Source organism: Amblyraja radiata, chromosome 24, assembly GCF_010909765.2.
Source record: "Amblyraja radiata isolate CabotCenter1 chromosome 24, sAmbRad1.1.pri, whole genome shotgun sequence".
Lineage (NCBI taxonomy): Eukaryota > Metazoa > Chordata > Chondrichthyes > Rajiformes > Rajidae > Amblyraja > Amblyraja radiata.
Window position 1 is genome coordinate 22,895,044 of NC_045979.1, and position 16,596 is coordinate 22,911,639.

The 16,596-nt window shown below is 47.4% G+C and overlaps 1 protein-coding gene across 1 annotated transcript; it reads left to right on the forward strand.

The window, feature by feature from the left end:
• The first annotated feature begins 118 nt into the window (after positions 1 to 118).
• LOC116986872 (coxsackievirus and adenovirus receptor homolog) lies at positions 119 to 13,826 on the forward strand. Its single transcript, XM_033042633.1, has 7 exons — positions 119 to 365; positions 3,810 to 3,979; positions 7,747 to 7,948; positions 8,628 to 8,777; positions 9,974 to 10,096; positions 10,724 to 10,862; positions 12,726 to 13,826. Exons 1-7 carry the CDS (start codon positions 299 to 301, stop codon positions 12,937 to 12,939), a joined length of 1,065 nt encoding a protein of 354 aa, XP_032898524.1. The 5' UTR covers positions 119 to 298; the 3' UTR covers positions 12,940 to 13,826.
• The last annotated feature ends 2,770 nt before the right edge of the window (positions 13,827 to 16,596 follow it).

Below are 16,596 nucleotides of genomic sequence, written 5' to 3' on the forward strand. Positions count from 1 at the left end.
CCGAAGAAGGGTCCTTCGCTCAATAGATGCTGCCTCGCCCGCTGAGTTTCTCCAGCATTTTTGTCTACCTTTAACATTATACCTTGCTTTCTGCCTTGCTCAGTGTGCCCGGAATATGAACTGGGAGGATGCTGCTCAACTTGTAGAGCCGGTTCCATTTAATAAAAGTATTCTGTGCACGTGGGTCAGGAGTCCAGAGATTGTTTTCCAGTGACTGGAGAAGAACAGTGTGTGAGCTACTATCAGCATCGGGTATCTCACGCTGTGGAGAAGATAAACGCTACTCCGGTATCCGAGGATGGCAGAGCGTTGGTCCCCCTCCAGCTCCATTTACGCACTGCTCCTGGTGGCATGGCTGCTGACAGGTGAGAGACCTCCCAGAGGGGCAATGCTGAGGAACTACAGCGTTTGGACAGGGACATGGATCGGAACGGTTTGGAGGGATATGGGCCAGGCACGGAGAAATGTGATCAGCTTGGATGGGGGCAGCTTAGTCAGCATCAACGATACTAGAGCATCTTTGATCAGCATTGATTGGGAAAATGGGCCTGTTTTCGTGCTGTGATGCTGCAGTACCATCAGACGGGCTGCATGGTGGAGAACAGCACAGTTGGAGGGGCAGCATTGAGGGAGCACTGCAGTGTCAGACGGGCAGCACTGAGCGAGCACCAGTGTTAGAGGGACAACACATAGGCAGCTCCACACTCTGGAACGGAGTATTTCTCATGAAACAAGCACAAAGAGGATGTCATAGAGTCAGAGGGACAGTGCTTAGGCAGCATCGCACTATCAGAGAAGCATCACTAAGCCTGTCAGAAGCGCCAGTGTTGAGAGCACTCGTCTCTCCTTTTCTCCTCCGGCAGTGCCGCACTTCCTCAGTAGTTCCCCTTGATATTGTGGCGGTCCCTCCAAGACCAGCATTAACCTGGATGACTGTCTGACTGTGTCAAGGCTATTATTTGAATGGACAATCTTTGTGTGCAGGGGATGTAGAAAGTGATGCAACGTGGGGGAAGGGAGATAAGCGAACAGAAGGATAGAGGCAGAGAAAGAGCTGAGATGGGGCGGGGTATTAGAGGGAGAGGAGAGAAAAGAGATGGCAGAAAAGGGGATAGGAGAGAGTAGGATACAGATGGGGAGAGGAAGGGGGAGGGAAACAAAATGGGGGGAGAGAGAGAGGGAGAAAGCGAAAGGAGAATGCTCCCACACTCCTGACGTGCCCTATCGATGGGGAAAGGTCTTGGGGCATCAGGTGATAGACAATAGGCAATAGGTGCAGGAATATGTCATTCGGCCCTTCGAGTCAGCACCGCCATTCAATGTGATCATGGCTGATCATCCCCAATCAGTACCCCGATCCTGCCTACTCCTCATATCCCCTGACTCTTTTAAAGAGCCCTATCGAGCTATCTCTTGAAAGCATCCAGAGAACCTGCCTCCACTGAGGCAGAGAATTCCACAGACTCACAACTCTCTGTGAGAAAAAGTGTTTCATCGTCTCCGTTCTAAATGGCTTAATCCTTATTCTTAAACTGTGTTTCTGGACTCCCCCAACATCGGGAACACGGTTCATGCCTCTAGCGTGTCCAAGCCCTTAACATTCTTATATGTTTCAATGAGATGTGACACTCCCCACCCTCCAGCAGCCTGTAACTGCAGGTATGCTGTTTATGAAGCTAATGTATTTGAACTTCTGCCTACACGCTTGACTGATGATAACTGACAACATATTAGCAGCGATATTTAGGTGGTGGGAATGTAATGGGATATGATTAAATGCTCTTATTGGAGATGGCCACATGTTTAAATTACAAGAGAGAGAGAGTGGGTGTGTAGGTTAGAGAGGGGAAAGGAGCAAGAGGTCTAGGAGCTGGAAAGAATTACAGAGATTGAGGGGGGTGTAGGGGTTGGAAGAGATTGCAGAGTTAGGGAGGAGTACATGGGCTCGAGGGGTTTAATAAATAGGGAGGGGTGTAGAAACCGTAGAGTTACATAAATGGGGGGTACAGAGGCTCGAATGGGTTAAAAAGTCAGAGGGGTGTAGTGACTGATAACAGTTGCAGGGAAAAGGAGAAATGTAGGGAGTGGTGGTGATCGCGTGGGGGGAGGGGGGGGGAGATATGTAGGAGGAGAAGAGTATAGGTATAAGAAGAGGTGTAGGACAGGAATTACAGGGATAGGGTGGGGTGGAGTGGCAGTGATTATAGGAATAGGATGGTAAAAGTATACGTAAAGTTGTATGGGCTGGAGAACGTTATTGGGATAGGGGTAGTTGTGCAGGTAGGGAGGATGTATGGCCTGTAGAGAGTTACTGGAGGGGCTGAAAGGAGTTACAGCACTAGGGAAGGTTTGTGGGGCTAGAGGTAGTAACAGGGATAGGGAATGGTGCAGGAGCTGGAGAGGAATACACAGTTAGGGAGGGGTTTCAGGGATGTAGGTGTTTAAGGGTTGGAGGGGGTTGCAGCAATAGTGGGGCAGTACGAACAAAGGCCTATGTGGATTGGGGCATGTGGAGTGACTGGTGAGGGGTCTGGGGATTGGGAGGGGCGTGAGGCTGGAGGAAGGTACAGAAATATGGAGTAGTGCAGGAGAGGAGGAAACTACAGAAGGATACAGGGGTGGAGGGTGTTAATTGGATTGTGAGGGCTGCAGGGGCTGGAGTTGGTTCTAGCAAAAGGGAAGGTGCAAGGGCTGGAGATGGTTACGGGAGTGATGGAGAGTTGGGGGGGATAGGAAGGGTTGTAAGGGCTGCAGCAGTTAATGGGTCAGGGGGTGTTTAGAGGCAAGAGGTTGTTACCAAGATAGTGAGGGGTGAGTGGTTCGGGGTCTGTAAGGGATTACGACAAGGAAGGGTGTAGGGACTGTGGGGGGGTTATAGGGATAAGGAGGGGTGCGGGGATTGGAGTGGGTTAAAGATATGGTGAGTGCTATGACAATCTACTACAGTCTTTGTTTAGGTTGAACTACATTATTGTTATCAAGAAGGAACTGCAGATGCTGGAAAATCGAAGGTACACAAAAATGCTGGAGAAACTCAGTGGGTGCAGCAGCATCTATGGAGTGAAGGAAGAAGGGTTTCGGCCCGAAACGTTGCCTATTTCCTTCGCTCCATAGATGCTGCTGCACCCGCTGAGTTTCTCCAGCATTTTTGTGTACCTTACATTATTGTTATGGTCTGGTCATGTAGTATTACTCATAATTTATTATGCTATTGATCATTGCACATTTGTTTTGTCACTGCATTCATGTCCATGTAATGGTGCAGCAGATTAAAAACAAATGTTGTTCCATTCCAGATGCACATGAGAATGAAACACTGTTGGAGTGTGTTGCAAGGGGAGGGAGATGTGAGAAAGTGGTCTGACAAGCATTAACGTGCGTGGGGTCACGAGGGGCAAATGTCCAGAATGTCCATGGTAGATTTGGGGCGATCTGGGACTATACACAGGACCTTGGGTGGAGTCGTATTGGAGTTCCACACCCACCCCGTCCCACCCTGAATACTCCTCCCCAAGGTATTGGTTTCCGTCAGACTGGTCGGTTGACATTGCTGACATTCTCTCACGATTACAGGCAGCTGAAGCAAGGGCGTGGACGCTTCAACAAAGCATCAAAACACACTTCCAATGCCCAACAGTGTAGTATGATTAACCCTTTCTGACAGGACCAGCTGCCTGCTCTCTGTCAATGCGGAGAGGTGGATGAAAATGTTTTAATCCCTTTTAGAAGGCCTGTCCAATGTCTGGGAACTGAGATATTGAGGCAAGTGTGGGCGATGAGTTTGTCACCACCTCTGTTGTCTGCCTCAGGTCCCTCGGTCTCTGTGAGGATTACATCAGGAGGTCCACAGGCCATCTATGTGGCAGAAGGAGATAATATCCTGATCAGCTGTGTATTCGAGCTGGACTCCGGTGACGCAGGAGAACTGGACATCGAATGGGCCATCATTAACCCAGACACCACCGAACGAGATGTCATTGTAAGTCACACGGTCCATCAAATACTCCCAGGACACGGGTTAGAAGCAGAGTGAAATTTAATCTACACCAGGGGTGGGGAACCTGCGGCCTTGTAGGCCATTAAGTGCGGCCTTTTGATTGGATCCAAATTTTGAAGAACAAATCCTTTTAGTTTTATTAATATGTTTTTGTTCGTCTTTTATTATTTTTATTTTAATCTTAAAATGAACGTATTTAAAATACCAAAGAGTAAAAGAAGATTCAACGAAATAATCCTCCCCGACTGACGGCCACAATTAAAACATTAGTAAATCATGAGGTTTTAAGAAGGAAATGCAGATGCAGGAAAATCGAAGGTAGACAAAAATTCTGGAGAAACTCAGCGGGTGAGGCAGCATCTATGGAGCGAAGGAAATAGGCAAAGTTTCGGGTCTCGACCCGAAACGTCACCTATTTCCTTCGCTCCATTGATACTGCCTAACCCGCTGAGTTTCTCCAGCATTTTTGTCTACCAGTAATTCATGAGGGCTATTTTAACACCTGTTATGCTCATGATTTAGTTCTAATGCGACTCTAGAATGTATGTTAACTTTGACATGCACGAAAAATGCTTTCTCCTACATTCTCCTACCTAACCCAAATCAAGACGTCCTTAATGTCACAAATGACAGATACCCATCTAGAAGATCAGCTGAAACTGCGTACCTCCATGTTGCAACCAAATAGTCCAATTTTCCCACAAAAAGCAGTCACAACAAAGTCATTAAAAGGTTAATTAACTTTAGAATTAACAATTTTCTTTCATTTTCTTGAAGTTAGTACATAGCAGTTAGATTTTTTACAAAATAATGTACATTTTGAAGTATAGATGTACTTTTAATTGTTAAAGTTTCTTGGATGCGGCCTTATTAGATTACAGCTAACTTAATGCGGCATTCCAACAGGAAAAGGTTCCCCACCCCTGCTCTACACTGTCCCATCACACACTCCCAGGACACGGGTTAGACACTGAGTGAAGGCCTCTATAAACAATGTCCAGTCACACTTCAGGGTGAATGTATTTGCAAACAATATCTATGTCAGAGGTGTTGAAAGCTTTTGTTAAGTCTGTGCTTCACTGGCAGTAGTGGTAAAATGCCAACCAGTGATATGATATGAACTCAGTGGAGCTTTACCGCCAGCCTTGGTCCCATCCCACCTCATTTTTCCATCTTTCTCCATGAAGAACATTTCGACCTAAATGTTGTGTGTCCATTTTCTCCACAGATGGTGCGTGACCCAGTGAGTTACTCCAGCACTTTATGTTTTGCAGCAACTTAGTTACGTTCAAAGTTCTTATAGCGAAGTGCTATGCTCTAAGATCTTTGGATATGTTCATAGACGAGCTTATTTGGTCCCTTAGTAGGAGGTCATTTAGCCCTTCCAGCACACTTCTCCACTGGAAGATATTTTGGCTAATCCTACCGTAACCTCAGATCCACTCCCTAGGACATTTTACCCTCTGCATCAATAAACTCTGCCCCGCCTTAAAATAAACTGATTTTACTCCCACCAGCCTTTGAGGAACAGAGTTCCAGAAACCCGCAGAGCTTTGGCTCTGACAGAAATTATTTCACCTACCTCTGTTTAAATGGGAAACCCCCTTATTGTTAAACAATGACTCATGTTTCAAGATTCTCCCACAGGAGGACACATTCTCTCCACACCCACCCTGTTGCTCCTCAGGATCACATATGATTCACTTCAGTCCCTTGTTACACTTCTAAACTGCAGCGGATATAACTTGAGCCTCTGCAACCTTTCCTAGCAAGATAACCCTTCCATTCCAGGGCGGTGGAAACATTATTTGAACCGCTCCTGTTGCTATTAATATCTTTAAGTAAAATCTGGTACTGTGTAGCACTCCAGATGTGGTCTCATCAATGGAACATATAACTTAGTACATTCTTCCTTCGTTTATATGTCTCCAAATATTAAAGAATAATACATATAATACATGATAAAGATGGAGGGCATAAATTTAGGGTAAAGAGGAAGAGATGCGAGGGGGACTTTTTCTTCACCCAGAGACTGCGGAGTACCTGGAGCACATTATGCTGGAGAAATAGACACAAAATGCTGGAGGAACTCAGTGGGACAGGCAGCATCACCGGAGAGAAGGAATGGGTGACGTTTTGGTGTTGAGACCCTTCTTGGAGAGAATGGTGGAAACATAGAAACATAGAAACATAGAAAATAGATGCAGGAGTAGGCCATTCGGCCCTTCGAGCCTGCACCGCCATTCAATATGATCATGGCTGATCATCCAACTCAGTATCCTGTACCTGCCTTCTCTCCATACCCCCTGATCCCTTTAGCCACAAGGGCCACATCTAACTCCCTCTTAAATATAGCCAATGAACTGGCCTCAACTACCTTCTGCGGGAGAGAATTCCACAGATTCACCACTCTCTGTGTGAAAAAAGTTTTCCTCATCTCGGTCCTAAAAGATTTCCCCTTTATCCTTAAACTGTGACCCCTTGTTCTGGACTTCCCCAACATCGGGAACAAACTTCCTGCATCTAGCCTGTCCAACCCCTTAAGAATGTTTAATGTTTCTATAAGATCCCCCCTCAAACTTCTAAATTCTAGCGAGTACAAACCGAGTCTATCCAGTCTTTCTTCATATGAAAGTCCTGACATCCCAGGAATTAGTCTGGTGAACCTTCTCTGTACTCCCTCTATGGCAAGAATGTCTTTCCTCAGATTAGGAGACCAAAACTGTACGTAATACTCCAGGTGTGGTCTCACCAAGACCCTGTACAACTGCAGTAGAACCTCCCTGCTCCTATACTCAAATCCTTTTGCTATGAATGCTAACATACCATTCGCCTTCTTCACTGCCTGCTGCACCTGCATGCCTACTTTTAATGACTGGTGTACCATGACACCCAGGTCTCGTTGCATCTCCCCCTTTCCTAATCGGCCACCATTCAGATAATAATCTACTTTCCTGTTTTTGCCACCAAAGTGGATAACCTCACATTTATCCACATAATACTGCATCTGCCATGCATTTGCCCACTCACCCAGCCTATCCAAGTCACCTTGCAGCCTCCTAGCATCCTCCTCACAGCTAACACTGCCCCCCAGCTTCGTGTCATCCGCAAACTTGGAGATGTTGCATTCAATTCCCTTGTCCAAATCATTAATATATATCGTAAATAGCTGGGGTCCCAGAACTGAGCCTTGTGGTACCCCACTAGTCACTGCCTGCCATTGTGAAAAGGACCCATTTACTCCTACTCTTTGCTTCCTGTCTGCCAGCCAGTTCTCTATCCACATCAATACTGAACCCCCAATACTGTATGCTTTAAGTTTGTATACTAATCTCTTATGTGGGACCTTGTCGAAAGCCTTCTGAAAGTCCAGATATAACACATCCACTGGTTCTCCCTTATCCACTCTACTAGTTACGTCCTCAAAAAATTCTATAAGATTCGTCAGCCAGTCACCAAACACTCACCAACACTATTTACCAAGTGTCTTGACAAGCTCTTGAATCATCCAGACATGGAAGGCTAATGGCCATGCTGATAGATGGGTTTAATATGGAGGCTGGCCTCTGGTCAGTTGGATGTGGTGGGCCGAATGGCATGTTACATGCTGTACGATTCACCTGCTCACTCGCCCTCTGTGAATCCTGCACAAGGACACCCAGGTCCCTCTGCATGTCAAGGCTCTGTGTGCCAGTGGCTCTATCCTGGCTCGCAACGTGCAATGTGCTCCCCTCTGCTTGCTTCCACAGATCCTGACATACGTCCATGGCCAGGTTTTCGATTATCCTTCGGTCTTCAGCAGCAGGTTCAGCTTCGTCGAGTCGGACCCACGCCAGGGGAACGCCAGTGTGAATGTGCTCGCCCTGAGAATCGGTGACACCAACACCTTCCAGTGCAAAGTGAAGAAGGCCCCAGGCATCGACACCAGGAAGGTGACGATGGGAGTGCACGGTGAGTGGCCTCAATGTGGGGGGAGGGGGGGGGGGGGAGTATGCAGAGTGGGCAGGGGAGAGAGAAAGGGAGAGGATGGTGGAGAAGGGGGAAGGAAGAAGGATGGATGAAGGTAGGAGGTTGAGGGAAGTCGGAAGTGAGGAGGAAGGCACAAGAGGGGGAGACAGTCAAGAGGGAAGGGGGGAGGGAGTGGGTAGGGTGGATGATATTGGGGAGATAGGGATGAGGGGAGGAGTAGGTGGAGGGTGACGGGAGAAGAGAGAAGAGGGGAAGGTGGGAGAGTGGAGCTGGGATGAAGTTGGGGAGGATGAGGCAGTTATGTAAGAATGAGTAGGAGGTGGGGGAGGGAAGGAGGAAGGGAATGGGGTCGGGTGAATGAAGGTGTGGAGGTTGATGGTGATGGGAGTCGAGAGGCTCCCTTCTTTCCATCTCTCTCCCAGACCACTTCTCTCCTTCTATCAATCGATACTCTTTCCATTCCCCCCCCTCTCTTTCTCTCCCCCTTGCCCCCACCCCAGGTTCCCACTTGATCTATCTGCCTTTCTCTCCCATTGCCCCCGCATTCTTTCTGTCTCTCCACCTTCCTTTTCTTCCCCGTATCTCCCTCCATTCCACCTCCCTGTTCTCAGCCTTCCCCATGGACTCCAGTGCTGACGTGCCTCTGTTGTTCTCCCTGCAGTGCGACCTCAGGTCCCCAGATGCTGGGCAGACCGCTCAGACCAGAACGTAGTGCTTCACTGCCACAGTGATGTTGGATCGCCACCACTCTCTTACACCTGGGACAGAACCAGTGGTGGCACCCAGGGCATACCGCAGAGCTCCACCGCAGGTACTGGGGGCTGCACCTAGACAGGTGATTGCTGTGGAGCTCCACCACAGGTACAGGCAAATTTCTGTGGAGCTCCACCACAGGTACACGGGGACTGTTATGGCAGATAAAAGGCAGTCGTGGAACACCACTACAGTCTGAAGAAGGGTCTCGACCCGAAACTTCACCCTTTCCCTCTCTCCAGAGATGCTGCCTGAGTTACATTAGCTTTTTATGTCTATCTTTGATTTAAACCAGCATCTGCAGTTCCTTCTTACACACGGACAAGAGGCAGTCAGACACTGAGGAGGTGAAAGAGAGAAAGAAAGAGACATACAGACACTACAGTCACGAGAGACTACAGATGCTGGAATCTGGAGCAAAATTTGAACTGCTGGAGGAAGCTAGCAAATTAGATAGCAACTGTGGAGTTAGAGGGATGGTCAGTGTTTTGGGTTGAGACCCTGCATCAGGACTGAGAGTGGAGATAGACAGCGTAATGAGGGTGTGGAATGGGACCGGGGTTGGCAGGTGAAAGGTGAAACCAGGTGAGCAAGGGTTGATGGACTAGGTGTACTAGGTGGGAAGAATGAGATGAATGAAACTGTGTTCTGGGAGAGAGTGGGGTGGAAATGGAATGAGGAAGAATAGAGTACTTTAAATGGGAGAATTCCATATTCATACCATTGGGTTTAAACTACGCAAGTAGAATTAATAGGTGTGGAAAGGTGTGGAATTCTCTGCCTCAGAGGGCGGTGGAGGCAGGTTCTCTGGATGCTTTCAAGGGAGAGCTAGATAGGGCTCTTAAAAATAGCGGAGTCAGGGGATATGGGGAGAAGGCAGGAACGGGGTACTGATTGGGGATGATCAGCCATGATCACATTGAATGGCGGTGCTGGCTCGAAGGGCGGAATGGCCTACTCCTGCACCTATTGTCTATTGTCTATAAAAATTATAATTTGCCTCTCTCTCTTTCTGTCTGGCTGTCTCATTCTGCTCTTTGGCTCTCCACTTTTTTTCTCCTTCTCTCTCTCTTGTCTCTCCCTTTCACAGAGTGTCTGTATATGTGTCTATCTGAGTGTATGTATATGTGTCAGGTTATTCTCTCTACCTCTTTACTCTCTTTCATTCTACCTCTCCCAACCCCATCCCCTGCTCCCTCCCTGCCAGTGATCACAATCTCACTCCCTCTCCCTCTCTCGCTCTCTCTCCTACAGACAGTGGTTCAGGAACGTTGGTGATCAGGAACACCACAGAGACATTGGACGGGACCTACAGATGCCGGGCACAGAACCTGGTGGGTCAGGAGGAGTGTGAGCTCGCCTTAGCTGCCCCTGCAGGTCAGTATGGATGGCGGCAGATGAGATGGAGTGCGCGGGAGAATGGAGACAGAGGGGGACAGGGTGGAGGAGGACAGGGTGGAGGAGGAGGAGGAGGAGAAGGAGAAGGCTATCAGAACACCTGAAGGGAAGGAGACATCGGGAATGGGGTGGGGTTGGGCACTGCATGTGGATGTGTGGTTTAGACAGAGAGTGAGGGGAGGAAGGTGATGGGGGGGGGGGGGGGGAACGTGAGGATGGAGAATGGAGGGAGAGGGAGAAGGCGGTGGAGGTGAGAGAGTAAATAGTGGCTTGGAGGGGAAGAGGGAGGCAGAGAGAGGATGAGAGGGAAGGGGATGGGTTCCAGTCAGGGAAAGGAGGGATGATGGATACAGATCTCCAGCTCAGGAGATCTGACTAACACAAGTCACTCCTGCACAGACTAACCATGCCTCTCTAACTGCACCTCCGCTGTCACTCGCTCCCTCTATTCCACCTTTCTTGGTCTCTCTCATACTTCCTTTCTTTCTGTCTCTCTCCACTTTATCTCTGTTTCTCTCTCCCACTGCATTTCTCTCTCTTTCTCGCTCTTTCTCCATTTTACTCAACTTCCCTTTCTCAAACATCTCCCAATTCTGACTGTTCCAGGGAAAAGTGAGACTGGTGTGATAATTGGAGCAGTTCTGGGAGCTCTCCTTGCTTTCCTGCTGTTGCTGCTCCTCATCCTCCTCCTGTGCTGCTGTTGCCGGAAGCGTAATCAGGAGAAGGACAAGCCTCATGACATCAGGTAAATCGGAGAGGGTCTGTCCGGGATGACTGATTGATTGATGTTTGCAAACTGCCAAGCATTTTCGATCCTGTCACTGTGATAATTTGAATAGAAGCTCATTGTTAAGGGGAAAAAAAGCATGGGTTAGGTGCAGGTAGTTTTGCTATGATGCACACTTTCTTAACGTGAATATAATGTGATTGAAGATTTATGGAACACTAGGTGGGCCAAATTGATTAGAATGCTATTTCAATGGGAAAGTGAAGAATCACTTAAAAGTTATTTTGGAAATTGACAAGCGGAAAAAAGGTAGACACAAAATGCTGGAGTAACTCAGCAGGATGAGTAGCATCCCTGGAGAAAAGGAATTTTCAGTCGAGAAACGTGTCTTGGAAAGAAAAAAACAGTCTAAGGTAAAGAAACTGTTTGCATGAAACTTCCCTGCAGTAATCATGGGAAGTTTCTCTTTGGAAAATAGTTCACGGGAGGGTGGCTTGCAGCACAAAATATATTCATAGTTTTTAAAAGACTTATTTTTGAAAATTATTTGGAGGAAATAACATTGCTTTTGCGAGTCTGAACCACTAACCCCCTTTACCCATTGAAACTATTGTTTTGATAACTTTACGGCAACGCGAGGCTTCATAGGAACATAGCTGTTGTATTATGACAAAACTACCCGTACAGAGTAAAGGCGGGCAAACATGCTGGAGAAACTCAGTGGGTGAGGCAGCATCTCTGGAGCGAAGGAAATAGGCGAAATTTCCGGTCGAGACCCTTCTTCAGAATAAAGTTACCTCTATACCGTCATGTCACACATTTCCAGGGCAAGGTTTAGCCACAGTGAAGCTCCTTCTACATTGTCCTGCCACACACTCCCTGGGCATGGGTTAGTCCCTTAAAAAAGAATACTCCGTGTCCGCGGGCTACCATGGATGAGTTACATAGAAACATAGAAAATAGGTGCAGGAGTAGGCCATTCGGCCCTTCGAGCCTGCACCGTCATTCGATATGATCATGGCTGATCATCCAATTCAGGATCCTGTACCTGCCTTCTCTCCATACCCCTTGATACCTTTAGACACAAGGGCCACATCTAACTCCCTCTTAAAGATAGCCAATGAACTGGCCTCAACTACCTACTGTGGCAGAGAATTCCAGAGATTCATGTGTGAAAAATGTTTTTCTCATCTCGGTCCTAAAAGATTTCCCCCTTATCCTTAAACTGTGACCCCTTGTTCTGGACTTTCCCAACATTGGGAACAATCTTCCTGCATCTAGCCTGTCCAACCCCTGAAGAATTTTGTAAGTTTCTATAAGATCCCCCCTCAATCTTCTAAATTCTAGCGAGTACAATTCTAGCCGAGTCTATCCAGTCTTTCTTCATATGAAAGTCCTGACATCCCAGGAATCAGTCTGGTGAACCTTCTCTGTACTCACTCTATGGCAAGAATTCTGGGATTGCTGGGCACCACTGTACCTTGGATCAGGATTGTAATATAGTAATTTGATGTTTAGTAGTAAGAATATTTGTCAGTTCTATCTTAGGGTGGTGCGTGTTTTCTTATCGTTTGTTGTCTGTATTATTGTATATAATTGAATAAATTTAATTTTGTAAAAATAACGGCAAAGGTTAGACATAAAGCGAAGCTCCCCACATCATTGTCCCATCAGTCTGAAGAAGGGTCTCGACCCGAAACATCGCCAATTAATTCCTTCCATAGATGCTGCCTCACCCGCTGAGTTTCTCCGGCATTTAGTGTCTACCCTCTCTGTCCCATCATATGTACAGTCCAAGGGTTAGACACAGTAGACAATTTCCATGCTACCAGAGCTTGCTGTGTGTTAGTTTAACCCTTGTCTCTTTTCTTTCTCTCCCAGGGAAGATGCTGCTCCCCCTCTCAGCACTGCGCCCAGCATTCGCTCCATCAAAAGTTACAATGCCCACAATGCTCGCAAACCTGGGAGGGTGACTTTCTACAATGCTGTCCCTATGGTTGACACCACACAGCCCCTAAATTCAGACCAGCCTTTGCCAACCCGACGTTCGCCCATGAGCCTGAATGAGGGGTCGAGGCTGGACTTTGTGGTGTGAGGCCCATCAAATGTACCGTGGAGCAGAGTCCTAACAGCATCGGGAGGTGTCTCCACGGCAGAGGAGGAGGGCGTCGTCATGACGAATAAGGGTCCTAAGGAAGGAGGGGGATGGGGTCTCTCCGCAGTGAAGTGGGTGCTTTAGGATGGTGAGGAGGGCATCTCCAGGGCCCTAAGGAAGGAAGGTGTCTATTGTGGCACGGCATCTCCATTGCGGTGCTAAATCAGAGGAAGGTCCCATAGAGGACAAGGTGCCACTGGGGTGGAGTTTCTCCCTGTTTGAGGTGGGTCACAATGATCAGAAATTGTCCTTGGCAATGGATGTCCCCACAGTGGAGGTTATCCATGCAGTGGAGAAAGGACCCATGCTCAGAAAGGCTCATGGGCTGTGGATTGGAGGTGGTCTCCACAGTGAAGGAGGCCACATGGGGGATGAAATAGCCCATGCGATGAAATGCCCCCACAGCTATGGTTACTCCACCATGGTTCAAAAGGCTCCTTGGCTGTAGATTGTCCCCGCAGTACAGTCACGTTCCCAGAGTGAGTAAGAATCCAGAGTGTGGTTAATGGATCCTTCATGGAGGTGGTCTCGCGAAGGAGCACCGTTTGTACAATGGAAAAGTCCCAGGTGTTTGTTCCAATTGTGAATGTTAATTCCTATTTGGGGGAGGATGGGGCCACAGTGGGAAATGATCCACTGTCCATAAGGTGCTGCGCAGCTGGAGGATATCGACAGTCAAGAGGGGCGCATAATGGAGGAAGGTCAAATGGTTTATAAAGATCCATTGCAGAGAGACCCCCAGGAGGAAGGGGATGATGTTAAGCGCAATTATCAACATGGATTGGTACATTTTGTAAATAAGAAAAAACTTGTACAATACACAACTCACCAGTCTCGAAAACATGGTCTTTATTTCTGTTGGCCAGCTCCATCTGGCTGAGTGTTTGTCTCTGTCTGCATTTTGCCGTCTACATGTTTCAGATTGGCTGCTCTGCCTCGCGCTGAGAGTTCTGCTGGTGAACTCCCTCACACGGACAGAACTATACGAGTTTTGTTTGGTTTACTTTAAAAATACAGTGTGCTGAAACAGGCCCTTCGGCCCAGCGAGTCCGAACCGATCAGTGATCCCCAGACACTAGCACTATCCTACACACGAGGGACAATTTACAATTCATACCAAAGCCTATTTTACAATGTGGGAGTAAACCAGAGGTCCCAGAGAAAACCAACATGGTCACAGGGAGAGCGTACAAACTTTGTACAGACAGCACCTCACAGTCAGGATTGAACCTGGGTCACTGGTGCGGTAAGGCAGCAACTCTGCTGCTGTGCCTCTGCGCCGCCCACACACTGAGGTGTACTCTCACTCACACATGCGCACACAGTTCTGCAAGTAAACTCTCTTCATTCCTCCTTCAGCCCCATTGTTGACTTGGCAACAGAGCTGAATGAATATGCCACAATTGTTACCCAACTTCATGAGGAAATGTGTGGAGGAGTGTTTACACAAAAACCAGTCAAGTGTTCCCCAACCAGATACCTTGGTTGAACCAGGAATTCTGCAATAATCCGAGGCCCAGATCTTGAGCGTTCAAGTTTGGCGATGTACATTGGTATATAAATTGCAGATACAACCTCAATAAGGTCATCACAAAGGCTAAAATGGACATTAGCTCTAAACTGGAGGATGAAGAGACAAGCAACTGCAGACGCTGGTTTACACTTGAGGACACAAAGTGCTGGTGTAACACAGCAGGACAGGCAGCATCAATGGAGAACATGGATTGGAGACTCATCAAGCCGGAACCCTTCTTCAGACTGATTGTGGTGGTGGGGGCGTAGAGGGAGCTGGGAGAGACATGAGGCCAAAGTTTGACAGGTAATCCATAGACACATGTGAGGGGGTTGTTCATAAGCAGATGACTGGAATAAAGGCCAGGGATTAAAGTAGGTGTGAGACAAACCGATTGAAGAGTTGCAAACTAAAGTTGGAGGAGCAATGTAGGAGTAGACGGAGAGGCATAGGAAAAATAGATTGGAATTTAGGTGGGGAACAGGGGAAGTTCATAAGTTAGTAAGGGCAGAATTAGGCCAGTCGGCCCATCAAGTCTACTCTGCCATTCAATCATTGCTGGTCTATCTTTCCGTCTCAACCCGATTCTCCTGCCTTCTCCCCGTATCCCTTGACACCTGTACTAATCAAGAATCTATCAATCACCACCATAAAAAGATCAATTGATGGCCTCCAAAGATTTCTGTGGCAATGAATTCCACAGATTCACCACTCTCTAAAGAAATTCCTCCTCAGGTTTTCCAAAGGTACGTCCTTTTATTCTGATGCTATGGCCTCCGGTCCTAGACTCTCCCACTAGTGGAAGGGAAGAAAGGGGGATGTGGGGTAGAAAGGGGAGGGGGGGTTGTTAGAGGTTACCTAAAATTGGAGAATTCAATATTCATACCATTGCCTTGTAAGCTACCCAAGCAGAATATGAAGCGCTGGTCCAGTTTCCATGTGGTGTCAATGTAGCAATGGAGGTAACCCAGAGCAGAAAGGTCATTATGGGAATGGGAATGGAAAGGAGAGTTAAATAGGTAGCAACTGGGAGATAGAGTAGGTATTGGTGGACCAAACGCAAGGGTTCAGCATGGGAGAAGGATATGGATGCTTGGCAGCAGGGCAGAGATGCCAATACTTCCTAACAGTGAGACTTCACTCCCGGTGGAGCTCTGCGCATGCTTTGATATGGATTACACTAATGTGTCTATTCAGGCCCCATAGCCCCCGATGGTGTTGAATCTCTGTCACTGAGGCCAACATTAAAATAACCTTCATGAGGTGAATCCTCAGAAAACATCTAGACGTGGTTGCATTCTCATAACCTGCACGGACCCAACTGGCTGGAGTTTTTGTGGATATCTTCAGCCTCTCATTACTGAGGTTCCCACCTGCTTTAAAAGGGCATTAATATTTCCAGTGCCCAATAAGAATAAGGTGACATGCCTCAATGACCACTGACCAGTGGCACTAACATCCGTGGTGATGAAGTACTTTGATAGGTTGGTTGGTGCATATCAGCTCCTAGCTCAGCAAGAACCTGTGGGGTTCCAAATCTGAAGGAAAACACATTGTGTGGAAGAAAATAAATCAGGAATGGCAACAATACTGGGAACAGGAGACAAAGGGGAGACACCTCTATTCGCTACAAAATAGAGTGGGCATTACAGCAAGAAGAGGGGGGAACAGGAGAGAACAGGTAGTATTAGCAAGATTGAGGATAGGACACACTCACCTGAACAGCACATTAAAAATGTTGGGAAAACACCCAAATGGGCTGTGTGAGGAATGCCATCAGCCGGAAACAGTTCAGCATGCTCTAGTTGCATGTAGAAGATATGAAACAGAAAGAAGAGTTTTGATCAGTGAAATGAAGAAAATTGGAATGACAGATATATCAGAAAAGAACATTCTAGAGTATGGAGGGGGAAGGAAAAGGAGTAAAGGTGTTGTTTAATTTCTTGAGGGCCTCTGGCCTTATAAAAAGGATATAATGTAAAGACATGAGGACTGTGGAGTGAAGCCAGAAGGTGGCAGCAATGCAACATTGTGGATGCCGGCTACCGTAAAACTCCAAAGAAGAAGAAGAAGAAGTAGAAGTA

Excerpts from the sequence above, each read along its gene's own strand:
- LOC116986872 (XM_033042633.1), top strand. The coding sequence starts at position 299 with ATGGCAGAGCGTTGGTCCCCCTCCAGCTCCATTTACGCACTGCTCCTG. Across the intron at positions 3,980-7,746 it reads CCACCGAACGAGATGTCATT|ATCCTGACATACGTCCATGG; the intron begins GTAAGTCACACG and ends TTGCTTCCACAG. Across the intron at positions 10,863-12,725 it reads GACAAGCCTCATGACATCAG|GGAAGATGCTGCTCCCCCTC; the intron begins GTAAATCGGAGA and ends TTTCTCTCCCAG.